General features: G+C 43.8%; 2 protein-coding genes across 7 annotated transcripts; one reads left to right on the forward strand and one right to left on the reverse strand.

The window, feature by feature from the left end:
- Positions 1-1,504: 1,504 nt before the first annotated feature.
- LOC133919175 (protein PHYLLO, chloroplastic) lies at positions 1,505-22,154 on the forward strand. 6 transcript variants are annotated; one of them, XM_062363472.1, is made up of 27 exons: positions 1,505-1,898; positions 2,688-2,884; positions 2,961-3,078; positions 3,861-3,977; positions 4,268-4,372; positions 9,617-9,673; positions 10,485-10,553; positions 10,806-10,916; positions 10,980-11,174; positions 11,422-11,520; positions 11,948-12,514; positions 12,649-12,873; positions 15,266-15,568; positions 15,869-15,936; positions 16,131-16,289; positions 16,573-16,698; positions 16,781-16,912; positions 16,995-17,103; positions 17,909-18,061; positions 18,178-18,441; positions 18,568-18,735; positions 18,934-19,077; positions 19,164-19,625; positions 20,412-20,708; positions 20,784-20,941; positions 21,072-21,179; positions 21,378-22,154. In XM_062363472.1, the coding sequence occupies exons 1-27, from the start codon at positions 1,536-1,538 to the stop codon at positions 21,631-21,633; spliced, it is 5,130 nt and encodes a 1,709-aa protein (XP_062219456.1). In that variant the 5' UTR covers positions 1,505-1,535; the 3' UTR covers positions 21,634-22,154. The 6 variants fall into 6 exon arrangements, with proteins under 6 accessions (XP_062219456.1, XP_062219455.1, XP_062219458.1 ...); XM_062363471.1 differs by having other exon boundaries at positions 20,412-20,941; XM_062363474.1 differs by lacking the exon at positions 16,573-16,698.
- A 2,730-nt stretch (positions 22,155-24,884) lies between these two features.
- LOC133919176 (uncharacterized) lies at positions 24,885-27,299 on the reverse strand (the record flags this gene model as incomplete). Its single annotated transcript, XM_062363478.1, has 3 exons — positions 24,885-25,486; positions 25,727-26,556; positions 26,709-27,299. Coding segments are annotated over 3 exons (1,530 nt in total), but the record flags the coding sequence as incomplete, so codon positions are not given.
- Between the last annotated feature and the right edge of the window lie 307 nt (positions 27,300-27,606).

Here is a 27,606-nt window from a genome sequence, read left to right on the forward strand (position 1 = left end):
CAATTTACTCTGTTAATTATAAAGATTTTTTAGTAACTTCTATAATAGACTCATATTGAACTAGCAAGGCAATATCAAGGCGTTGAATGAATAGATCATTCATTATATGAAAGGGCACGCATTTTGTTACTATAAGCAAATTTGTGTATAAATAAAAAAAGATATTTTAATCTGATCATGAAACATAGATCCATGGTAAGATGCCAAGACCTATAGTTTGTTCTTCTAAAGAATGGAAAAGAGATTAACCAATATTAAGAGAAATTATATATTATGAGGATAAATACAATAGATTCTAGAATCGATTCAAATTGTTTCTTCTTGGTCCCTCTTATCGTCCAATTCTGGCTTTACCCCTGCATGTAGACATATTTAGATCAAAACTGATTTAGATTTATTTTGTTGAATTAAACTGAATAGTTTTTTAAAACCCTATTTCACCTCTCTTAGGACATCATAGGTCCTTACACATACGGCTTGAAGGTGCTTGTGAGGTTTCTGAGTGATGATTTTCTGAGACTGCCACTAATGATATTAAGAAACTACACACTTCATTCCACGTCAAATTTAATCCAAAAGCTAGGATGCCAAGTTATCACGGCTTTAGAAAATCGGCTTTTTGAGAAACAACTTCTATAAAGCTACAATCCAGAACTAGCTTATAAAAAACCACAATAAAAATAAACATGCACTAAATCTCAACTCTTCATCAACAAATCAATTCCTCACGATTTTTCTTTTTGCTTCCCAACAAAGGACCCAAAATGAAAGCAAACTCTCATGTTACATCCCAACATAAAACAAGGACTATGTTCATCTCTGGATGTAGAGACCGGAGTATGCTTTGTTCCATTATTAAAAAATACCCCAACATAAACTCCCTACTAAAAGATTCCTTTCTTTAGAGGATCCTATGTTAAATTCCTAATCCACTTCCTATGGTTGCCGAACCAAAGCATGGCCGTACTTCTTTTTCCAACATGCGAGCTTACTTAAGGCCTCCTTTGGAACAAAAGAAAAACATATGAATTTTGTAGGATTTTAATCCTACAAGAAAACTTCCTATATGCTCCTATGGAACAAAGACGTGCATGCTATGAAATTCCTACGGATTTCCATGATATGCACGAATCTATAGGAATTTCGGAGGAAATCTAGCATGAAGTTGGATCTCATGGAAACTTTTCTTTGTCTCTCTCTCAACGAATTCCTGTGTTTTCCTATGTTCTGAATTCATATAGAATTGCAAGTGCCATACAATTCCAATCCTAAGTTTATTTTATTCCTAGGTTTTAAGATTCCTTCGTTCTGAAAGGCCCTAATTATACTTATATTTATGAAAAGGAAGTAGTAGCCGCTATTATGGGCCGTGATCCGCGATGATTGGGCTCATACAGCCCACACTCTACCCTCCGAGCCCAGCCCAGCCCGTACAGAACACACCCATGATGACCTCATTGGGCCTACACACTTATCCCCTTCCCTCTTAAACCCAAACGTCCACCACCTCCTCCTCCCCCACCAACCTCGCCGGAATGCTCGCCTTCTCGCCCCCTTCGCGCCTCCCTCTCCTCCCATCCCTCCGCCCTCGCCCTCCTCTTCTCCCCCCTCGCCGCCGCTGCCTCCACAGGAAAAGCCACCCCTCCTTCCTCCGCCTCCGCGGCTGTCTCCTCCCTCCCCGCCGCCTCCGCGTGGACGCGGCGCGGCGCGCGGGTATCGTGATCGACGTCGACGAGGTGTCCGAGATCGGCGACCGCGACCTCCCCGTGGACGTATCGTTCACGCGCAGGATACCCCCCGCGCTCACCGTCGGCGACGGCCTCGACGCACTGCGGCGGGCCGTCGATGAGGTCAAGGCCAGCCCGCCTGGCGCCGGCAGTGGCGTGATCAGGTTCGAGGTACGCTGTGGGTACGGTCGCAACTTGTTCGTGGCGTTGTGAGTAGGAGATTGTAGGCTGGTTTGTGAAGAGTAGCGCGTGAACAGTTTTGACTTGCCATGACTGATGAGAGATGACTTTTCGGTGAGGAGAGCACTCGCAGAATTTTGGGGTTCGCTATGTAATTGCAATGCTGTTATGTTATTTATCCCTGTTTCATTTCCATCACTGCCTGTGAAATATGCCGTTGATCAATGGTAGAATCGAGTATAGGAGAAAACAAGGGTTTGGATCAGTTTTTGTCAGCATAATTCGCTTGTATGCAATTGTTAGTACGCAAAGTATCTCCCTCTCCATCTTTTAGCGTGGGATCAGATCGTCAGTCACCATGGCATGAGGTGGGTGCTCTTAGTATTCAAATAGAATTTTTGATGTGACGAACTTTCGCTATGGACTCAGTATCTCCTTTGATGTTATGGACTTATGGGCTTATGGCAAATGCGGCATTTGGACTTGCTCCCAAACTTGTGCTCCAGTTCTCCTTAGGGTTCAACAAGACTTCACCCTAGATTCTTAGGTGGCTGTTTACCCAACATTGTGCAGCCAGAGCAGAGCACTGGTTGCTGCTGTCATGGCAATGTGGCAACGGATGTACATTTCTAGAATTTAGGCCACAGCATTTTGAAGCTTACTTTGCATTCAGCTACATGATGACATATCACTGATTTGACTAGTTTTGGCATGAATTTGTCTATCCCTTGAAGTCCAAGCAACACTGGAAGATGATTAATTCAACACGCAATGGCGCAGGTACTTGTTCCACCCAGTACGAAGGCACTTAAATGGTGGTGCTCTCAGTTTAGCAGATCGTCATTATTTCCACAGTTTTATTTATTGAGGAAGCTAAACTCTGGTCCATCATTTCAACTTGAAATCTGTGGCATTGGTTCTGCAATTTGCTTGCACGGTTCCAAACTAGTAAACAGTGGATTTGATTTGGTATCGAGGTGAGGTTTCACCCCCTCCCCTGACTCTCTTGCACATACTCAGTCCTAACAAAATTAGGACTTATTTTCCGTGCAGATATCTTTCTTCTGATTCACACTTGATAAGGGCTTATGGATCAGTAGGCATGAAATATGACAAGAAATTATTGTCAATAGAGGAGAAAATCGGTTCATATTACTTCTTCATCCCTCAGGTAATAACCTTCAGTTTTCTATGGCATGCACACGGTCTAGAGGTGTTCTGATCAGTCTGGTGCAATATAAACTTAATATAGAAGTCATTTTACATTCAGTTATAGGAGAATCATACACTCTCAAATTTTATGATACTATCCATTTTCGTGAGATTACTTGATCTTGATGGTCTCATATTGATACAAAGCTGAAACACTCAAGGTTCCCTCTATAGTATTAGTTTTAATGGTCCTCGAAGTAATCCGTTAAGTGCAAGAACATTCCTTGTTCAACCAACACTATTCTTACATGCAGGAGTAGTGCAATCGCACCAATATTTGCACAGTGGTTACTGGTTAGTGTCGAGCTTATTTTATGTAAAATGTAAAATACTGAAAGTAGCTGAATGGCTTACCAAGTGTTCAGCTTAGAGAGCGTGACTTGGTCCCCTCAGTAAGGTGGTGAATGGAAATGTTTGGGTGAGTATTATAGCCATCATATTAGACAACTTACAAAACTTCTCTTGTTGTATAATTTTACACCTCAGCTTCCATTTGAGTATTACTCATGCAAAAGCAATGTTATTGAAAAGAGTCTGAAACGGAAATCAACTCTCTGTTTGATGGATGCCGAAAACTGCTGAGTAGTTTTCTTTTTTTTTTTGTCTATTTCCTTTCCACAAACCAGTCATGTAGCAATCTATAGCCACTCACAGAATTATTTCTTGGTTATTATTTGCAGTCATCATGCAAATATTTGACTTTCTATCATTTGTGATGCTCAACAATATTTTATTCTACAGGTTGAGTTGAGCGAGTTTGGTGGCTGTTCCATATTATCATCAACCATGGTTTGGGATGACTATTTTTCTCATACATTCGAGGATGCAGTTTCTTTATTTGAATCTTGTTTTGATCAGGTATGTGGAACTAGATAACAAATCTTCATTTTGCTCAACTTATTGCTAAGTAATGTAAGATTTACCTTTTCTTATTTCCCACTTATTCATTGTTTTTTTACTTGTCACTCTTTAATGATTTTGTTATTTTTTCCAACCAACTTCTCTCTCTCTCTCTCTCTCTCTCTCTCTAAGTGGTGAACTGTGTATTACAGTTGTGTTGTTGCTTGCTCTTTTTTAGGTCATCTCAATAAATATAGTAGCTTATTTACTGAATTATAATATTATTTTATGTTTTCCTACTTAAACAGATACAAAATACTTATGATTCTTCAGCCAGCATCTCTCACAAAGGCTTGGTAGCGAGTTACATTTCTGGAGATTCGCAATTGTTAGAGACTGGGAATGCTCAATTGGTAATATTTCTGCATTACATTATGCATTGTATATACTACATCTTCAATTTTTTTGGGGTGAGGGGTGGGGGCTTCGTGTGCACACCCTGGTCTCCCTGAGCGCCTAAACCTTGAAAAGAGTCAGTATTTCAAGTCACAGGCATGCCGGATCTTGCTTTATATGCATAACAAATGAACTCTGTGTTATTATAATCCTTGTGGGTCGGTTAGAGGTCAGTTAGTTTAATCGTTTTGCTATGTCGGCTTGCAATGGTATGGTGGTTACTGTTGCAACAATATATGTCGGTTTGCAACAGTAAGTCAGTTTTTGTAGCTGTATATTGGGCTAAACACCTCCTGGTTGTAGCAAGCTTTGGATGTTCTAAAAACATTAGAAGCTGTTAGCAGTTAGAAAACTCCTGTGCCCAGTGTGTGCTCGCGTGTGTGTTCTTCCAACCCACCTCTTGCAGGATCAAATCCAAAAATTGGTACCAGAGCCAGGGTTGATCGATCCTGGCGATGTCGGCTCCTACGAGTGGTGCGGCTCTGAGTCCCCGGTGGCGCTTTAACCGCCGTTGCTCCCCATCGCCACCACCACGACGATTGCGGCATCGAGACGTCGGTGGACGCGATGTGATCATCCAACGTGTGATCAAGGAGGTTGGCGGCATGTCGTACCCGATCCTCACACGGAGCAACTACGCCGGCTGGAGCTTACTCATGAAGGTCATGCTGCAAGATCGCGGCCTCCGGGGTGCAGTGGAGTTTGGCGATGTGGATTTCTAGGAAGACCGTATGGTGCTAGAGGCCATCCTCCGCGCTATGCCCCAGGAGATTAGTGGCATGCTCGCTGTCAAAACGAGCGCCAAGCGGGCCTGAGACGCCATCAAATCTATGCGCGTCGGCGACAATCGCGTCCGCAAGGCCTCGACGCAACAACTGCAGAAGGAATTCGAGGCAATCTCGTTCTGTGACGGGAGACGATTGACAATTTCGCGATGCGTCTCTCCGGTCTCATCACTAACCTCGCTACGCTCAGAGAAACGATTGAAAAACGGAAGGTGGTAGAAAAATATCTGCGTGTAGTCCCTAATAAATTTTCGCTGATTGCCTTGTCCATTGAGACTCTTCTCGATTTCTCGACGCTGATGCTGGAGGAAGTGACTAGGAGGCTAAAAGCGGTGGAGGATCGTCTCAGTCCAGAAGAATCCCCTGCTGTCGGCGGAAAGGTCCTCCTCATCGAGGAGCAAGGGCTCGTGCGCATGAGGAGCGAAGTAGGACGAAGGGTCGGGTAGTGGCAATGCCCGTCGCCGTGCGTGCGCACCGCAGAAGAAAGGGGGAGGTAGCGACTCCGATGGCAAGGAGGCCGCATGCGATCTCTCCCATGACAAGTACTGCAATTGCGGCCGCTATGGCCACTGGGCCAATGACTGCTGATCGCTTAAGAAGGAGCAGGCATATTTGGCCAGGGCGAGGAGAACGAAGACGAGCTTGCGCTCCTGATGGCGCAAGTGTGCGCTCTTAGTGATGCGCAGGAGCCACCGCCTTGCCATGTCCACCTCGACGAGCTGCGCGCGCAAGTCCACCTTGGTGCCAACGACGATGGCAACCACCTGGAGAGCTGGTACTTCGACACAGACGTCACCAACCACACGACAGGTCGCCACGATGTCTTCGTGAAGCTCAATCGAGGTGTGGTGGGCTCCGTCCGTGGTCGACATCCGCGGTTGTGGCACCATCTTGTTCGCTGGGAAGAACGGATAGCATAAGGCGCTTTTCGGCGTCTACTTCATCCCATGGCTGAAGAACAACATCATCAGCGTGGGCCAGCTGGACGAGGACGGCTCCAAGGTGCTAATCGAGGATTGCATCTTGCAGATCTAGAACCACTAGCGCCGCTTCCTTGCCAAAGTTTATTGCGGGCGCAACCATATGTACATCCTGCGCCTCGACGTTGCCTGACGGTGGCACGTGCACTACGACCACATAAGCTTCGACGCGCTTCAGTGGCTGGTGCGCCATGAGATGGTGCGGGGCTTGCCGCAGCTGGAGCATATCGAGTAGCTATGCGACACGTGCGTCACCACCGAGCACTGCCGAGCTCCGTTCCCGTCACAGGTCAAGTATCGGGCGAAAGAGTGCCTTGACCTTGTCCATGGAGATCTTTGCGGTCCCATCACGCCGGTGACACCAGGTGGATGTCGTTTCTTGCTGCTGATGGTCTATGAAGAGCGACACGGCGGTGGCAATCAAGGTGATCCAGGCGAAGGTGGAGGTGGAGAGCGGTCGAAAGCTTCACATCCTCTGCATTGACAATGGTGGCGAATCCACGTCCATTGAATTCATGCACCACTGCGCGGATCGTGGCGTCTAGCGACACTTCTCCGCGTCGTACAGTCCACAACAGAACAACGTGGTGGAGAGGCGCAATCCGTCGATCATTGTGACGGCGCGTGTGCTCCTAAAACAGAAGGGCATGCCGGTGGAGTTTCGGGGAGAGGCGGTGAGCACTACCATCTTCCTGCTCAATCGCGCATCGACGAAGAGCCTGGACGGCATGATGCCGTTCGAGGTGTGGCACGGCCGAAAGTCGATGGTGAACTTCTTGCACACCTTCGACTGTCTGGCGTACGTCAAGGAGACACGACCACATCTATGGAAGCTTGATGACAGGAGCATGCCCTGTGTCTTCATGGGCTACGAGCGTGGTGCGAAGGCGTACCGCCTCTACGACCTGAGCACCAAGCGCGTCCGTGTGTCGTGAGATGTGATCTTCGACGAGGACGCCGGATGGGGCTGGGAGGCAGATGCAGCTGAGAGCGTGGCTCCATCGAGCGACTTCACCGTGGAGTTCATGGTGAGTCAAGTCCATCTCCCAACAGCTGACGGGCCCACCTCAGCCGGAGGAGGAACACCGGTGGCGGAACCACTTGCACCAAGTCCAGCGGCGGGTAATGCGTCACCCATTATGCCGAGTGACGAATCTACCGTGGAGGCGGACTTCGTCATGCCACCGCCAAATGACAGCGCCAGGCTCGACGCACACCATGGCAACAACCTAGTACACTACCGCATCGTCGACAAGCTGTTCGGCGGCGGGGGAGCTCCGGCGGGATACGCTATCCGCGTCTTGGACGACGCCGAGCTACACCTGGCGAGCACAGGAGAGTCAAGCTACTTCGTCAAGGCAGAACGTGATGCGGCATGGCGAGCAGCGATGCTGGAAGAGAAGTCTGTCGAGAAGAACGGGACATGGACGCTAGTGGAGCTGCTGCGTGGACACCGTCCAATCGGGCTTAAATAGCTGTTCAAGCTCAAGAAAGACGAAGATGGGGCTGTGATCAAGCACAAAGCCTGCCTCTTCACCAAGAGTTATGTGCAGCAGCCGGGCGTGGTCTTCGAAGAGGTATTCACACCTGTTGCTCTTTTGGAGTCCGGGCGCCTACTGCTGGCGCTAGCTGTCCAAGAGGAATGGCCGGTCTATCACATGGATGTGAAATCGGCCTTTCTCAACGACGAATTGGAGAAGGAAGTGTATGTTGCGCAGTCATCGGGGTTTGTTGTCGCCAGAGAAGAGCACAAGAACCTCTAGCTGTGGAAGGCGCTCTACGGCCTGCGACAAGCACCGCGCGTATGCAACGCGAAGCTCGACAGAACATTGAGGGCTCTTGGCTTCTAGCAGAGCGTGCACGAACATGCGATGTACCGGCGTGCATGGCAACACGCTTGTGCTCCTTGGGGTCTACGCGGATAACCTGATCATCACAGGATTGGCAAAGGGGGAGATTAAGACTCAATTCAGGATGAGCGACCTCGGTTTGCTCTCCTTCTACCTTGGGATCGAGGTCCAGCAGAGCAGCGGCGACGACAGCATCATGCTCTGCCAAGTGCACTACGCCGTTTGAATCCTGGAGATGGTGGGGATAAGAGACTGCAATCCCGCTCACACCCCAATGGAGGAGCTGCTTCAGCTCAACGTGAGAGCACGACAGTAAAAGTGGACAAGACGGAGTACATGAGGTTTGTCTGTAGGCCCCACTACCTCATCCACACGCGACCGGATCTCGCCTTCAGCGTCAGGTTCGTGAGCCGCTTCATGGAGCGACCAACTCAGGAGCATATGGCGGCCATAAAGAGGATCCCGCACTATGTTGCCGGGACGATCAACTACGGCTGCCGCTACGGGAAAGCAGAGGAGGGACGGCTGGTCGGCTACAACAACAGTGACCTCGCCGGCGACATTGATACGTGGAACAACACTTCTGGCGCTTTGTTCTTCTACAGCGACAGCTTGTGAGTTGGTATTTTCTCAAACAAAGGGTGGTGGTCCTGTCGTCCTGTGAAGTAGAGTATGTCGCTGCCATCACTGTAGCTACACAAGGCGTGTGGCTGGCTCGATTGCTCGGCGACTTCAAGGGGAAACCTGCTGACACTGTCGAGCTCAAAGTTGACAACAAATCAACTCTAGCATTGAGCAAATACCTTGTGTTCTATGAGCGCAGCAAGAACATCGATGTGCGTTACCACTTCATCATGGAGTGCTTGGACAACAGGAGTATCAGTGTAGACTTCATTAGCACCAAGGACCAACTCGCAAATATCTTAACAAAAACATTAGGGCGAGTTCGATTCCAGGAGCTTAGAGCTAGGATTGGAATGGTCCAAATTAAACTTAAGCAAACACACAAGGCTTAGGGGGTAATGTTAGTGTAATCCTTGTGTCGATTAGAGGTTAGTTAGTTTAATCTTTTTGCTATGTCGGCTTCCAACAGTATGGCAGTTAGTCTCTTCTCCTGTACAGTTTTCCCTTTGTGTTCCCTTTTTTATTTTCTTATACACACACACACACACACCACAGTGGGGGTTTCCACTGTTTTCCTTTCCAAAAACAGTATGGCGGTTACTGTTAGAGGCCAGTTACTGTTGCAACAGTATATGTCGGTTTGCAACAGTAAGTTGGTTTTTGTAGCTATATATTGGGCTGAACACCTCGTGGTTGTAGTAAGCTTTGGATGTTTTAAAAACATTAGAAGCTGTTAGCAGCTAGAAAACTCATGTGCCCAGTGTGTGCTCGCATGTGTTCTTCCAACTCACTTCTCGAAGGATCAAATCCAACACTATGCACCACCCTGACAGCAAAAGTGCCACATTAATAAGTAGGATGGTGCAGGTGTCAGTACTTGTATGGGTAGGAAGACCAGAACCTTCCTATTAGCCTCTGACATCTGGTTGTTAATTTTGATTTTGTTGGATCCACCTTACCAGGTGTATTTGGATGCAGAAGTGCTAGCCACAATAGATGCCAAAGCCAGCGTGCAAAAGGTATCCCCTTAACCTTGGTAAGTTTCCTGGAGCGTTATTCCTTGCTTTGCTTTTGTGGTTGATTTTCTGTTTTTAAAATAAGTTATGCCCTTCAAGAACAATCTCATGCTTTTTACTCCCTCCAATTGCAAATATAAGTCATTTAGCCTTGTCAACTCTCCCTTAAATGTAAGTCATCCTAGAACTTCCTGGTACTTTTTTCTCTTTTCTTCCATGCTTGCTCTTGCTAAAAAATGCTATAATTCTCATGAATAATGAGTCATCTCTTCCAATGTAGTATAAGTGAAGGGTAACAAGTTCACTTGATTTACATTCTTAATTCTTGTACACAAGTCTAAAATGACTTACATTTGCAATCGGAAGGAGTACAACAGATATTTTATTTATAGATATTTTGTCTGTATCATGGCGGAAAACACATCATATATTTTACCACATTATAATTCGGAGAATGGAAGATGCTTTCTTTTGGTCCCTAAACTTTGGTTGCGGTTCCAAAGTAAGCCTTCCATAAAAAGGTCCACCCATCCATTAAATCTCTCAGTCCTTAAACAGGTGGGGATGACTAACATGTTGGCGCCATCTGGCGTTAACTTGGTACCCTTTTCTGGACTTGCTCCTTAAGTTCTCAGACCAAAATGTTGGGAGTTTAAAATTTCACGGTTAAAATGGACCTAACCTCAATGTTGAGGGACAAATAAATGTTTTCCTGTTAATTTACCTTCCTTTTGAAATTCTTTAGTTTATGTTCTCTGTTAAGATTACCATTGAATTATATCCCTGATCACATCTGGCATTTTTTCTTTTGTAGGAGAAATTCCTGACTTCCGATCAGTCATTTGTTAGATTTTCACCGCAGTTCTTCTTTTGTTCAAACATGGTATGATTCTATCTGAGTATCTTTTGCTACATATAGCCAACAATTTATTATTGAGAAATATAACCTTTGGTATATTAGGCTTTTCTACAGCACTTCCCAATTCAGAAAAAAACTGAACGGAATGACACATAAATGGTATATAATGATAATCGCAAAGAAAAAGAATCGGATGTTTAGCTTAATAAAGATCAAGCAAGTTAAGCTCTCTATAACCATATAACCAGAGCTAATGTTATTCTATGTGTTTCACAGGACTCATGCTTGCAGCACAATGAAACCGAATCTTTCATTAAGAGCTGCCCTAACATTAATTTGGCATGGGCATCCCTTATAGTAGAAGAATGTGTTAGGCTTGGTTTCACGGTAAGCTTAATCAACTAAATACTTTTAGCATGTCTAACATGCTTCTGATCCACTTTGCTTTAGTACTTCTGTATAGCTCCAGGGTCGAGATCATCTCCGCTTGCACTTTCTGCTACAAGCCATCCTTTGACAACATGCATATCATGTTACGATGAACGGTCACTTGGATTTCATGCTCTTGGCTATGGGAGAGGTTCTCGAAAGCCAGCGGTAGTAATCACATCATCAGGAACCGCTGTATCAAATCTTCTTCCTTCGGTGTGTGGCAGATTTCTCTTTCTTAAAAATGCTTCTTTTCCTTATTCCACTACTGTCAGCCTTCATAAATGCACGTCATTTTTCTGCATCATAATCCAACAAGTTTTGCATGTAGAAATGCTTCTGTAAGCTTTAAAAAGGCATCAAATATGATCTGGATGTGCTAATAAATGTAGTACTTTATGAATCAAAGAGAACATTGTCTGGATTGGTTAATCAAGTTTCACTGTGTCACTGTCACTTGTAGGTGGTCGAGGCAAGCCAAGATTTCATACCAATTATATTACTCACAGCTGATCGTCCTCCCGAGTTGCATGCTGCTGGAGCTAACCAGGCCATCAATCAGGTACTAGTGATTTCATACATTCTAAGTTACAAATTTGTTGAGGTCAGTTGTTCCTATTCTGAATGAGTTTGGCACATTACTCTGGAGTTCGAATTACCTTTCAGTGCCCTTAAGATTCTGCATTTCTTTTGTGCACACAAAAATTGGTTGTGCTGTTTTCTTAATAATGTTATCATGTAAATGTGTTTTATATACCAAGAGCACTGTGAAGACTTATGAGCCTTAGATCTATTATACCTCCACATAAGTAAACACCAATACATAAACTTGCACTTATGAGGATTGCAGTTTTGGCACTTAATTTTTTTTTCCTCTTTGAGCCCATCGTGTTGCTATGGAAACTAATTTGCCAAATTTCTATTGTTTGTTTGTTCTTCAATGAATCTCGTGGACAGCCCATCTCAACAGTTTTTATTTTCATTTTCAGGTCAATCATTTTGGTACCTTTGTAAGATACTTTTTTAATCTCCCTCCACCTGGTGACCAAATTTACGCAAGAATGGTTCTGACCACACTTGATTCAGCAGCCTACTATGCAATGCAAACACCACAAGGCCCAGTGCATATAAATTGTGCTTTTAGAGAACCACTAGAGTACAGCAATCAAGACTGGAATGTTGACTGTTTGAGAGGTTTGGATAAGTGGTTTAAAAACAGTGAACCATATACTAGATACCTAAGAATAAAAAAGGTTTCTGGATTCGGTAATTATTCTTGCTCAGTAATGGAGGTTCTGGAGATCATAGAAAAGGCAGAACAAGGGCTTCTATTAGTTGGTGCTCTTCATACAGAAGATGACTTGTGGGCTGTGACTTTACTTGCTAGGCACCTTTCCTGGCCAGTTGCTGTTGACATTCTGTCTGGACTGCGATTGCGGAAAGTAGCAAACTCATTCCCAGGGCTTGATAAGAGCATTTTATTTATAGACCACATAGATCAGATTCTATTGTCTGATTCTGCTAAAAACTGGATAAGTCCAGATGTTGTTGTCCAGGTTTATCTCCTCAGCACTCAATGATTCTATGCTTTTGCACCTTGCTGTTTGTCTTGTTTCTTTATTATTATGTATTTATGTTATATATTTATTATGTCATAAGTTTCTAAAGCTTGGTACTATTCAATTTGCAGATTGGTAGCCGTATTACTAGCAAACGAGTGGGAATGTTTCTCGAATCTTGCTTCCCATCTTCCTACATCTTGATTGATAGGCATCCATGCCGTCATGATCCTTCGCATGTTGTCACTCACAGAATACAAGCTAGCGTAGCTGAATTTGCTGCTAGTTTGTGCCAGCGTACTTTTCAAAGGAAGACAAGCAGATGGAAAGATATCTTGATGGTTCTTAATTCAGTGGTATGTGTTATGAATAGCACCTGTATTGAATAATAGCCCTATGGGGGCAATGTATAGAGTACATGAGGGAAACTCTAGTACTAGAAGATTACTCTAATACCCTTAACACCCCCTCAAATGCAAGGCATATGCAATAGCATCGCATTTGAAAGAGTGGACACTAAATACTAAACTTAGACAAAGTAAAACTAATACAGCTAAAAAATTATCTCTTCAAAGCCGTCGTAGAGTGGAGCCTTGGTAATTGAATCAAGTCGAAGAAGTAGAAAACGAAGCACAGAAGTAGAGTCGTGATGATGATAACAAAAGAATTCTTGTGGTCAAAATCGCAACCAAGTGACGACGAGTAGCAAGGCGACAAAAGAAATTGTCACTAAAGCTATAGAAAGACCAAGATGACAAAAGAATACCCTAGATCAAGAATTGCAAGCACAACGATGACGAGTAGCAAGACAACAAATGAAGATGTCACTAAAGCTACAGAAAGACCTAGATGACACTATTGCATCAATAACGACATAAAAAGATTAGATAAACAAGGATGAAAGTTAGCTAACCACAAAAGAAATTGACTAATTGACGAAAGAATATGTGGACTCGCATAGCATAGACGAACTCAAAAGAGATTGAAATTTGGATGGACGCAGTTAAAAAGCAAAAACCTTAGTACAAGACTTAATATACTAGCACCAAAGCAAAGCCATAAGGAGAGAGCATTACCTTATTGTCGAGAGAGCACAGAGCACACCGCAGACCGAGACATCCCAAGATAGGATCGCATAATCGGGATGAACCCCAACAGAGAGCAGAGGCACCACAAGCTGATTGGAAGACTGGCAAGGAGCATCGTTGGCAGAGGAGTCCTGCTGGGATCCGACAGGAGCAGGACGAGCCGGCACAGACAATACTAAGAGGAGCCGTGGGCAGAGCAATCGGTGGCAGAGCCCAGCAGAGGAGCTTGGTGGAGGAGCCAAAGCCCAGTGGCGGAGGAGCCCAACGGCGGAGGAGCTTGGAGGAGGAACCGACACCGGATCGGGCAAAGGTCGTGTGGATCAAGCCGAGGTCAGTGGATGTGAAGATCCACGCCGTGGCGAGCAGACAACGGCGTACGACAAGTGAGCGCAGGGCAGCAACGCATGACAATGGGCGAAGCCGGCGGTGGGGGAAACCGGAGGCGGGTAGGCGAGCCGAGGTCGACGACGGAGGAGCCAGCATCGGGCGCCTCCACGTGATGACGGGCGGAGCTGGCGGCAGGGAAAGCTGGAGGCGGGTGGGCGAGCCAAGGTCGGCGGCGGAGGAGCTAGCATCGGGCGGTGTCGGATCGACAGACGACGACCCACGTGGGGCAACGCTCGCACGACCCGTGGAGCCGGCGGCGGGGGACCCAGAGGCAAGCGGGCAAGCCGAGATGAAGAGCACGCGTCGGCCGCGCGCCAACACTCTTCAGTGGAGCGGAGCAGAGCATCGAGGTCGACGAGGAAGAGCACCGAGTAGGAGAGGCGCGCAATAAGTTGGCGGCACGATGGAATGGGCCAACAGGGGCATCGAATCGAGGTGAGATGTCAGGATGATGCCGACCGAAGTGAGGAAGGAATCGGTAGAGAGGGAAGCCGATGTGATTTTTTTTATGGTTTGGGCGAGTTGTCACCCTGAAAGAGAAAAACCTAGCTCTGATACTATGTTAGGAATGCATATGCTTTGCATTTGAAAGAGTGGAAACTAAGTATTAAACTTCGACACAATATAAAACTGATACATCCAAAATCTGTCTCTTCAAAGCGGTCGTAGAGTGAAGCATTGGTAACCTGCTCTGGTACTATGTTATGAATAGCACTTGTATTGAATAATAGCCTCATGGGGGCAATATATAGAGTACATGAGGGAAACTCTAGGACTAGAAGATTACTCTAATACCCTTGACTATTATACCCTTAACAATATGAACTGGAACACGGTAGCTATCTTGTAAAAACACAACAAAATGCTTCTGTTCAAAGGATGGATATGATAAGACTTCTCCACATATATAATTAATCCTTTTTGAACTTAGCCATTTGTTACAAGCCTTGATATGATGCACCTCATACACCTATAACAATGGATAAAAGGATTCACTAATTGACACTTCAAATTAGCACTGGCAGTTTTTGCATGTACCTTTTAGCTAACATGACATAACTGAATATTCTTATTTATGCAGAAATGTAAATGAAATAAATTACATGTTGTGGATAATATATTTGTGCCCATGGAAACTTTAACATAGAGAAAAAATTACGTAAACATATATTGAGCAGAGCTTTGTGCTAGTCTCCCTGGAAATAACTAACAAACTCTTTTGCCCCTTTTGCTATCAAGTGAGTTTTGTTCTGATAACTGCTGATCACTCCAGGTTTCTCAGGAGATAATGTTTCAGATACATTCGAAGTGCTCACTTACGGAACCATATGTCGCTCATGTAATCGGGGAGTCACTTTATGGTGATGCCATCATGTTTGTTGGGAACAGCATGGTCATTCGAGACTTAGACATGTTTGGAAAGGGCTGGCTTGATTACACTACAAATGGAAATAATGTGATGTTGCGTCATTTCCCGGACTTTCTTGGCACTATAGTGGCTGGAAACAGAGGAGCAAGTGGCATTGATGGTTTGCTCAGTACAGCAATCGGATTTGCTGTTGGATCAAACAAGCATGTAAGTTGTTTCTCTAGTTAAACTTCATGCTCCAGTGAAAATATTCCTATTAGAGGCAACAACTCTATTCTGATTAAGTGACAGTATGTTCTTGTACATTTTCTATTTATTTTTGACGTAAGCTTGACTTAAAATTAATTTCCATACTGGTATAAGCATGTTATAGCATTTTCCTTAATTGAAGACATGCTTGTTATCCAAAAAAAGAGGACATGCTTATCAATACATTTGTACTTAATCATTCGCTTGAGGAATACATTTTTAGGCTTTCGGCAGAAATTTGACTCTGCCTACTGACAGGTATTCTGTGTGGTTGGTGACATATCTTTTCTTCATGACACAAATGGATTGGCACTTCTCAACCAAAGGTTTGAAGTTTGAACCCTTCTCTACACCCTGTGCATGGACCCTTAATCAATCTCTCAGCCATGGCCCATTCCTATTAGATTAACTTAGTGAAGTCATAAAAAATATTGGTACTCTATTCACCCAAGCTACTCCTGTTTTGTCATGACGTTGAGTGGTATATTCATTAGGGATAATGCTTTTGACATTATTGAAGGGCACGGAGGAAACCGATGACGATAATTGTTATCAACAACCATGGTGGTGCAATCTTCAGCCTTCTTCCAATAGCAAAAACTACTTCACCCCAAATTTTGAAGAAATTCTTCTACACCTCACATGACATATCAATTCCCAAACTGTGTGCTGCACACAGGTAACATCAATTGCCATTCAGTTGTTCCACTTACATGTTCCGTCTGGATGTAATGAAATTATCTGGCAATTTCCTCTTTTATACCTGGAATTGTATATTAGCTTCAATCTTTTGCTTCCAAAGTTTAGTTTTACCATTAATTACCCCTGAAGCCAACATATCATATGAATTAGTGCTTCTGAAGGGTGTTGAGATTGTTGGTTATGGAGTCAGCTGTGTATACAATGAAGTATTTTCTTGTGCCGAGTTTTTCTTCCCAGCACTCTCACTAGTTGTGTTGCAGCGTAAAGCATTTTCTAGTTCAAACAAAAGCGGAGCTTCATGATGCCTTGGTGAAATCCCATGCGGAACAGGTTGATTGCGTGGTAGAAGTAGAGAATAGCATTGATGGCAATGCCAACTTTCATAGGTTCCCATCCAAACTAGTTTTCTTTGCCTTTTTATAGTTATATTCTACATCATGTATTTACATGTTTCTACTAGTTCTGCAGAATTATAAACATGTTCTCAAACAATTCTACAACTCGGTATCTGGATTATCTTCTGGGAGTTCCATACTCCAAGAGTGAGTTGGATGGCATGCCTGTTAACAGAATTCAGGCAGTGGAGTACATGTTGTACAGGTATATGTGATAATCCTTACCAATTAATGTAGCGCCGCCACCCCACATTTTCCATTTACCTTCAGAACCATCTTTTGCACAGAATCCAGCTTTCTGCACCACGAACTTCAGGGATATCAGCTGGCAGCTTCTTTCATGAAGGCTTTATTCTGAAGCTTTGTGTGGATGATAGCATTGTAGGATTTGGTGAGGTTTGTCTTTTACCACTATTGCAATTTGTATTGTTTCTCTATCATAATGCATACATCTGCTATTGTATTGGCTGAACTTGAAGCAGGGTCACAGTTATGGGCATTATGAGAAACCAGTGCTGTTCAAGAAAGTCTAGCATAACGGCATATATGGCTAATATAGTGTCTAGTGTCTCTTACTGGCCATAACAACCTTTTGACATTAAGCTGCCATTCACAAATCTAAGTCTCCTTTACTACTATAAAATATGTAGTTGTTGGTGGTGGTCCTTTTAGCAACTCCCCTCCATGCAGAAAAATTAGGTGCCAACATGCGGGCCACATCATCACTGAAAAACCGGAGAAAACTATTCTCTAACAAAACCACGGACAAGCATCTACCGACCAAACTCACCTTATCACAACCTAACCATTCGTAGGTGCTATCATGCAAATTTCCAAAGTGGGCCAATGGATGGCAATCAGACTGACTAGATTTAAGTGGACTGGAGGACCATATTTAGATGAAAATTTTGCAAATAACTCCCTATAAGTTGGAAAATCATATAGGGGGATCCCACCATCTCAAGTTTCATTGGATCTGATGTGTCCAGATGTCATCCAATAGTTCACATACATGTTTGCATGATAGCACCTAGCTATGGGTTTCTGCTACTAATTACACTTCCTAGCAACTATATTTCCGATTTTGCATGTCCAGAAAATGGTTGCCAAGTTCATTTTTTAGGCAAATATTGTCAAGATAATTTTTGTTAGATAATACATTTTAGAGCATGTTCTAGTCATGATCCACTTCGTATAACAGGTTGCACCAATTGAAATTCATGAGGAGGATATGTTGGATGTTGAAGAGCAACTTAGGTTTCTTTTCCACAGGATGAAAGATTCTGCGCTAGATGTTATTCCTATGTTGGGAGGCTCCTTCTCCAATTGGATATGGACAAGCCTCGGGATTCCTGTAAGAGATTTTTTTTGGGGGAATATTTCTGCAAGAGAACTTGTGAAACTTGTTATGACTTATGAGTGAGTGACATCTCAAATAATTGAACTTTTCTCTTTTTGGCCCCTTCTCAGCCTTCTTCGATATTCCCAAGTGTTAAGTGCGGTTTGGAGATGGCCATTCTTAATTTACTTGTGTCACAACGGAAATGTAGATTGTCAGAAATTCTTGCTGGTTCCAACCCCTTAGTACGAGAGGGGACTGTCGTTGAATATAATCAGAACAGTTCTGCAAGCATACAGATCTGTGCCCTCGTAGACAGCAATGGTACTCCAATGGAGGTGGCACTTGCTGTCGCCAAACTGGTAGCTGAAGGTTTTAACACAGTTAAACTGAAGGTAACTATTCAACTGGCTCCATAATCATAAGACATGGAAATTAATGTTTTTGAGATTCTTTTTTTTTTCTTTTTGCTATTCAAGCTATATTGACTTCTTTTTTCTTCTTCAAAATCACTTCCAAAGGTTGGGCGTCGCGAAAGCCCCACTGAAGATGCAGCTGTTCTTCATAAAATAAGAGAAATTGTAGGGTACCAGATCAATATCCGTGTTGATGCGAATCAGAAATGGACATATGAACAGGCAGTTGAATTTGGATATAGGGCAAAAAGCCTTCGTTTGCAATACATTGAGGTAGCATACCTTCTATTCATCAGATGTGCATTAGAAACTCTGAAATATCAAATATACAAAACATGAAACTTCCTTCTGCAGCACCTTGTTGCTATAGTACTATTAGTTGGGGCTGAGATATGTCCTTCCATTTCCCCACAAGGCTTATTTTCGTCTTGTTCTTTCTTGCGAACCTTCTTTCGCGTTTCTACTTTACAGGAACCAGTGAGCTCTGTAAATGATCTCATCAAGTTCTGCGAAAAGAGTGGCTTGCCTGTTGCACTAGATGAGACTATTGACAATCTTAAGGGGGATGTAATTCCTAAGCTTCATCAATTTGTGCATCCAGGAATAGTTGCTCTTGTGAGTACCGAGGAAAACTTTGCGGGCTAGTTTTGAGGATTCCTGCTTCTATTTCTTGATCTGACCTTGCTTATCTTCATGCTCAGGTTATAAAACCCAGTGTCGTTGGAGGTTTTGAGAATGCAGCTCATATAGCTAAATGGGCTCAGATGCACGATAAGATGGCTGTCATCAGTAGCGCGTACGAGAGTTCTGTAGGATTGGCATCCTATATTCAGCTAGCACATTATGTTGACCTACAAAACTCCATCGTCTCCAGAATAAAGAACAAGGATACATGTGGAGCTGCCTCGCATGGACTTGGAACATATCAATGGTTAAGGGAAGATGTATCAGAACAAAAGTTAAAATTCCATGTAACCCCACTTGGTGGCGGAATCGGAGCTTCAGTAGAAGATGCCCACGGTTATCTCCACCATCTAAATATAAACAACAAGAAGATAGTTAGGGCATATAGTGAAGAAAAACTGAGATCATATTCTATCCAAGTTGATGTGGACGATTGTTCATATCTAGTCAAGCTTCAGGAGGCCGGCGATCATACAAATGTAAGAATTCTTCTATTCTTTTGAAATCAGATGGTGTATTTTCTCACTGTTGTAAAAGAGTTTATTCTGTGTATTTGGCCGGTGATCATACAAATGGAAGAATTCCTCTATTCTGGGTTTACTGCCTCTTTACATGTGATCTTTTGCGGGAAACTACTATTTCAACATGTCTCTTGGCCAAACTTTGCGGCCTTCAATTGCAGATTTGTTGCAAAAGTTGATGTGCCATATAACTGATGGTGAGGTGGTGGTTGTTGGCTATTCAGTGGGTGCAAGGATTGCACTCCACATGGCGGATGGCGGGTGAGATCCGGGCCTCGGAGTCGGAGCGGCGGCCTAGGATGGTGATGCCACCACAGCCTGGGACAACACCGAATCGAGGCGGGATCAGGAAGAGAGCCGGCAGGGGAGGGATGCCAGGATGGGTGGAAGAGATGCGTGGAAGTTGCAACACGCAAGGAAAAAAACATAACCCTAATTTTGGCTCTGATACCATGTTAGGAATAGCAACTTGTATTCTCTGGAGGCCCTGAGCCAGTATATATATACATGTACATGTGACTATGCCAGAAACCCCAATCTGGGGATATTACACAGAAAAATATATATATATCTAACTATGAATACTGCTTGTAAGTTAACAGAAAAGAAGACAGAATATCTTGTTAAGAATTTTATACCTGATATATTATTCTGCTCATCTCTCTGGACATTGCTTGTTTTTACCTGCATTTTACTTGACACAGTGCTGCTGCAGTAACTAGTGCCATAATGTAACCTATGCAGGAAAAGGTTGTTCTTCTACTTCATGGATTTCTTGGTACGAGTGAAGACTGGGTTCCCATGATGAAAGCTCTCTCTCCCAGTGTACGGGTCATTGCTGTTGATCTTCCTGGTCATGGCGAGTCACAAATGCTGCAGCATCATGTTGGAAATTCAAAACAATTCCCTGTTACAGTTCAATCAGTTGCAGATTTGTTGCTAAAGTTGATGTGCCATATAACTGATGGTGAGGTGGTGGTTGTTGGCTATTCAATGGGTGCAAGGATTGCACTCCACATGGCAGTAAATCAAATTCACAAGGTAACTTTATTAATGTTCTATCTTTTCTGTGCATTTCTTTCCTTCGATGATCCTAAGCTGGTTATGTCAAGACAGATTAGTGGAGCTGTTATAGTATCGGGAAGTCCCGGATTGAGAGATGAAGCAAATAGACGTCGTTGTATTGCTATTGATAAATCAAGAGCTCAGTTCCTGTTGTCGAATGGACTTGAATGTTTTCTTGAGACATGGTACTCTGGAAAAATGTGGGCCAGGTAATAACTTATTTGATTTATTGCCTGTGCAAGATGGAGAAACTGTACAACATTTCCCTAACATGTATCTGACATTTTCATATCATTTCTTTACGGAACATTTTCTGTTGATGGGTGATCGAATCTCCAGTCTACGGGAGCATCCTAAATTTGATTCTCTAGTGAGGGCACGCAGAAAACATGAGAACATCAAAGCACTAGCTAATGTTCTTGAAGAGTCAAGTGTAGGGAGACAAAGGTAAGATAACCTTCCTGCACTCCATATTAAGATTTTCATCAACAACATTCATATGCCCTCCGGTCTGTCAGTGCCAGTGGTGCCAATGAATTGGTACAAACATGCCAGACTGATAACATAGCTGATAAGAAAATGGATAGTTGTACTAAGTGATATTCATTCGTGTGATTTTATCTCATGCAAGTTTCAATGTACCAGGCCCCTGTGGGAAGACTTGAAGCACTTGAAGAGGCCTCTACTCATTGTCGCAGGTGAAAAGGACAAAAAATTCAAAGAGATATCGCAGCAAATGTGCAGGGAAATAAGAAACTACTCAGAATTTGGATCTGATGGTGGTAATGGGAATGATCTCTGTGAATTGATCATCATCCCAGATAGTGGCCATGCTGTCCATGTTGAGAACCCTCTTCCTTTGGTGAGGGCCGTGAGGAAGTTCGTGCTAGAGCTGCACTGAGGATAACATATGAGTAGCACAGGTTGCTCTACCCTTGCAGTTTGCCAGGGTAAATGGTCGAATTTTGGCATACTTGCTGGTTCTGGATTACAGATGTCGATGGAGGAATAAAGGTTCCATGTGTTCATGCTGGTCATTCAGGACTGTGTTTTGGCGACTTTTTTGTGACAAACTTGTTTGCAGTAACTTTTCCGTTTGAGCCTGGGGAGGCAAAGCCAACGTGCCTGAGCCTGACTGTGCATCCGAAGCATTGTCACCCACAATGGATTGATCAGTTCATGAGTGTTCAACGTATTCCTTTGAGATGGTCAGTGTTCTGCAGTTCCTACCGGTAATACTCGGCATGTTCACATCTGGAGTATGTAGTATGTACAACGATTCCATTTGTATCCCAGATTTGTATGCAATGCTCGTTCTCTGGCAGCGGCTTAGTCGAAGTTAACACTGAGCTGCAGCCTTTCAAGTAGCAGACCTTTTGTGCTGATCTTTAATGCAATCAAAATGTGCAATTTTCTTGGTCTTGTTGGAATCCGGGAACCGGCCGACTGCCGATCAACTGGCTTCTGTCCGATTCCTGACTGTAGAGATTTTAAAATTTCCTGGGGGCGCGAGTTTGGAGCTTAGGATCTTGGTCCCTGACGACCGCGATGCCCAGAGGTTTTTAATAGTATTAAGCACCTGACGCCGTGCAGGCGCGGCGGCACGTGGGAGGACGACGACGACGGACGACGCGGGCACAAGCGCAGCCGCGGCGTGGTGCGCCGAGCACATCCCGCACCACCGCCTCGCCTGCGGCAATTGGCAGGCGCCCGACGGGGAGGGGAGCTCTACTCCCGAGACCCAGCCACCTCCCGGCGGAAGGCGTACAGAGTCCACACGTGGTGCCACTAGGACCAGGCAGTGGCAAAACGCCTAGGGTTTGTTAAAGAACGCCTGGACATCAGTACGGCGGGGAGCAGATGTTTTATAGTACTTGTATGCAGATGGTGCAAGCTTTGACCATCTATGGATCTCGAGCTGACTGACTAGCGAAAAAGCATCGCCGCGTCTATAAAAATCCATCGTCACAGGCATCTTCCACTCTTCGTATTTCTCGCCGCTGGTTCTTGGTTCGGAGTGGCTGTAGTGAGAGTTCATCATGGGTTGTAGAAGGGCTGCTTCAGCTCTTCTCATGCTTCTCTTGGCCATCTCCTTGCTCACACTCGACCGTCCCGCTGTTCATGCTCGCCACGGTGAGTTCTTCTTCATCTCTGCATTGTTGCTGTGTGTTTGGTAAGGTGTTGCGTGCTGTTGATCTGACAAGGTGTCTGATCCAATACGTTACCTACTCTTGCAGTGAAGGACACGTCCATGGCAACCGGTGAGCATTCATCGACGAAGAAAGGATTGCAAGGGATGAGGAAGGTCGGCGTTAAGAATGCCAACGAAACTGCAACCGTGGAAGTGAAGGGATCAACGGGAAAAGGGGCACAAAAGTCACTCCGCCATGGAGCGAGTCCTGAGTTTGCCGAGGTAGTGGTTCAGCGCTACGGGCCCAGGCCTCACCCTAAAAAGCATAACTAAGTATAGATGTTCATGCTTGTTAAGCTCATGCTGTATCTATTTGATTTAGACTAGCCTTTTCTCTTCTTCTTCTTCTTTTTAGGTGAAGATAGGATAGGAGGGACCAAACACCATGATAGATCATAGTGTACTAGCCAGTTGTTGGTTGTCACTGAGAAGTTATTTTTGATAGAGATTTTCATCTTTTGTATCGAACAGTACCGATGTTTGTTTTGAGTTTCGTCACTCGTGTGCTAATCAACTCAACCCAAGCAATTCGTCGTCCAATCGCTCCCCTTAAAATTTGACTGTTTTTTTATGAAAGAGTTTCTGAGTTTGGCCGGGGGCGAAGCTAGTAGAGGTACCCTGGTGCATTGGCACTAGGGTAAATCAAAAGAGTAACATCAGAGTAAATTGAACTTTAGGACCAATATTTACTTTGAATTATGTATTTGGTACCACCATAATTTATGTTCTAGCTTCGCCCCTTATGGCTGCACTAAACCAAGTTAACTTGCGTCCAATAACATTCATGATCCCACACGTCCAATAACATGTAAAGTTTCATGGCGCCACATCACCAATTAAGCCCATTATCTAAAAAATACCACCAATTAAGCCATAAGGGATGAGGGATCTGCAAGGCAACCTTCAGGGGAGAAAAAGAAAGCAAAATAATAATAATAAAAAAGAGTTGGTAAGGGGTTAATGAGCCAACCCATGCACCACATAGAGCACAGCCCACATGATCACTATGGCTCCTTTGCTCAGATCAACTTCTCTCTCATTCTCTTTCCCGACTCGCAGATGCATGCTCCAGCATTCCCTGTTCTGTTTCTGTCCAAACCCTTTGGTTTCAAGGTCCGTACCAAGATTTAGGAATGCTGTAACAGTTCCCAAAAACCCAAGGAGAAAATCACGGTTTTGAGAAATATTTAGTTGGAATGGATTTTTACAACTGCCAAAAACAGTATAAAAAACCATACGGTTGTATGTTTTTCGGATCCGATTTTCCTTATAAACAGAACTAATATTTTTTAAAAAAAAAATCGGCAATACTCTTACCATCTTTTAAAAAAAACACTATAGTTTTGAGGATACCAATTTCCAAACCAACAAAATTTGTTGTAGCCAAACAGTCAAAAGTACCCGAGATCGTAGTATTTGCAAATACCATAATTTTATCTTAAAAACTCTAAAAATATTGTGCATCGAAAGCCTATATATATATATATATATATATATATATATATATATATATATATATTTAAATACGTAGGAGAGTTACACATTAAATTACACAATGACTTATATCAGACCAAAATCTCAACATATAACCACAGAAGTATCTTACAAAAGTAAAAACAACTCGAAACGAGAAACACTAAAACAAACTAAATTACATATCATAGCACACGCAACTGCTCTCTGAAAAACGTCAATTGATTTGCCCCCAGCCCCGCACCACCGTTTTACTTCGTCCGGAAGCCCATATTCAGTCGAAACCAAAGATTATGTATCATGGGATAATGCCCCGACGGCGATTTGGTAGTATTCGCAGTACTGTAGGGTTCGTACACCGTGACGATTTCCTTGGGGGAACAACACGTCACTGTCACGGCGTTCCCGTAGGATGCCGCACGGACGGCCGGATCAACATCGGAAGTCGATCCATCCGTTCAGCCATCACAATCACATCACTCGCTCTGAAATCTGAATGACGTATATAGCACGGTGTGACGTATATAGCTCAGACCAACAAAGACCAGCAGAACAAATTAACTCAGCAAGGATGAAGGATGTACATCTAAATCATCTCTCTACCAAGCACCATCTCTCTACGCTGCACCTATATACCATTCCTTTTCTCTCCTCACTCACCATACAAACTATCACAAAACCACGGCCAAATCCGACAAGCCATGCATTACCCTGCTCCAGGATCAATAAAGAAGCAGGGTATATATGGCGTGCAAATGAGACTTGTAAGAAGAAGAAGAAGAAAAAAAGCCGAGGCTGGGGTGTTTGGATGAGTGGTATTTCGTTGGAATACACAGTATTTAGCTCGAATTTGTACTTCGATCCCAAACTTTCCAAGGAAATACCATCAATCCAAACAGGCCCCCAAGGTTTTTTCTTTTCTCGTGCACACCATGTAAGGAGCTGAATTCCGCAGGAGAAGAGACGCGAGCGCGACCACACTCAGAATCTACAGCAGATGAGTCCTTTCCTCAAGCCACGGCGCGGCCTGGCGCGCCTGCGGTCAGCCTTCGGCATCCTCGCCGGGCTGCTGATCCATTCCCTCTGCAACCTGTTCGTTAACCGCAACAAGACATTTTCTATAATCCGTCAGCTTTGATGGAAATGCCAAGTAATAAATCACATAATACTTTTTTACAGCAATAATTCTGTGGCTCATTTCTGTAAAAAAAGAAATTCGGAAGAAAAGTGTCTATACGATTTTTTCAGAACCAAGTATAAGTAGTATATAATCTTATTCATAAATAAAGATGGTTTGCAATCTGACAAAGTGGAAAGTATGTAGACTTACACTGGAAATGCGAAGGACCGGGTGCTAGTTGTGCTGCTATCTGACCGGAGAGAGGTGTTGCCAGAATACGCTATATGACCGGAGATCGAAGCCGGCGCTGACATGATACTGGGACCAAAGAAGTTCGGTTCATAGGGATTGCCACTGCCAATGCGAGCTGCTGAATTTGAACTTTCAGGTGCAGTTTGTTCAACCACTGCCCAGGTAAGGGCAGAGCTCTTACTGATTGCATCGTCTGTGTCGATACAGTTCTCTTCGTCTATCTGATTGGAAGCATGCACATCAGTGACACCATCACTGGCACATTTTTCTTCATTCTCGCCGTTTGCATCACTAGGCTCGACATCTTTAGGTGATGAAGATGTAGCAACTGCAGTTTCCTCCACTGGCCCAGTGATTGACGTGCTAGCAAGACTTTCACGGTGATCATCGCTCTTTTCAGATTGAATGTCTGAACTACTTGAACTCACAGCATCCACCCCGGATTCAGCTATTTTCACTTCATTTAATCCTGCGGAGCCACTTGCCACATCGCTAAAGCTATCAGTATTGTCAACGGTGCAGATGGGTTCAGTGGAAGCAGGATCTGTGATTGCTGGTATAGAGCACTCAGGTTCCGATGTATCCTCTAGTGACCTATGATCAACGAAAGGGTTGTAGCGATCAATTTTGTTTGGCTCTCTCACATCTAATGCTGCAGCTGCGTCATGGTCTTCAGCCATCATTGCCGAGCAACCGCTGGTATTGTCCTTACTTGATACACCACTACTGACATGCTCACTGGTTTTGGGCGCAATAGCTTGAACTTCATGACGGTCATTTGTGGAAGCCTGTAAGGATAACAAAACCCTGTTTCTCATTCTAGAACTAATGCAACATAATTTAACATCATGAGGGAAAAAATGAAGATATATCTATGGCATGATGGCAGTGGTAAAGAGACGAACAGTTTGAAGTCATTAACGGTAGACTAGTGGTATACCTGTCCAACTGCTTCTTCATAAAGAGGGCGCTTATGTTTTTCACTGCTCTCAGAGTTTATTGTGGCTGCCTGCCGGGATTCTTCTGCACTTTCAAGGCGAAGTAACTCTTGCAAACTAATTTTCTTATCACTGGGATCTCCTGCAATGTAACCAGCAGTAATCATGCCTTCAAGATCATACTCTTTGCCAGAAGAGTATTGCTTCTCGTTGTTACAGTCAGGAGCAACGTCAACTGGTACAACCGCTTCTGGTTTTAGTTCGTGTATAGATTTTCTAGGATCATCTTTCTTCCCATATCTTATGTCACTGTTTGCACCGATCATTTGATAACTGAAATTTGGAGATGACCTTTTATCTACTAGTTTTTCTTCTGAAATATTCCGATAAAGTAGTGCCCCTTCATCGACACAGACATCCTTGACAAAATTACCGCCATTATTAACAGAATCAACAGTATCTGGCAATTTTATTTCCACGACATCCTTGTCATAAGAAACATTCTGAAGTACGATATGCCCACTTATCTGTACCGTATCTTGTGATGGATTTCTGTCTTCTACCATTTTCTGTGCCAAAAACTCGTTATCATTTTACCATCTAGTTATTTTATCTGATTTCACAGAGCCATCAAATGTAGTTGTCCTGCAAACAAGTTCATGAGAATATTGTCAGTGTGGAATTCTTCATCATCTTTGCATGAGTACAACACTAAGACTTTCAGAAGGTAACAATTCGACATTGACATATTTATTGTCAACAAATGTCATGCTAATGTCGCATCAGTACAATCATGCTTTTTCTATGATTTGACATATAATCAATGACCAACTAATGACAAATTAATGATAAAGATCAGTTGGGCAATCCATACCGAACAAAGTGCAAATTCAGCTTAAT

The sequence above is a fragment of the Phragmites australis genome, chromosome 5, assembly GCF_958298935.1.
Source record: "Phragmites australis chromosome 5, lpPhrAust1.1, whole genome shotgun sequence".
Classification (NCBI taxonomy): Eukaryota; Viridiplantae; Streptophyta; class Magnoliopsida; order Poales; family Poaceae; genus Phragmites; species Phragmites australis.

Bases quoted from the DNA above. Each gene is read 5' to 3' on its own strand.
- LOC133919175 (XM_062363471.1), top strand. From the start codon at position 1,536: ATGCTCGCCTTCTCGCCCCCTTCGCGCCTCCCTCTCCTCCCATCCCTC. The intron at 15,569-15,868 runs GTAAGTTGTTTC...GCCTACTGACAG, and splicing joins CTGTTGGATCAAACAAGCAT to GTATTCTGTGTGGTTGGTGA. The intron at 15,937-16,130 runs GTTTGAAGTTTG...ACATTATTGAAG, and splicing joins TTGGCACTTCTCAACCAAAG to GGCACGGAGGAAACCGATGA.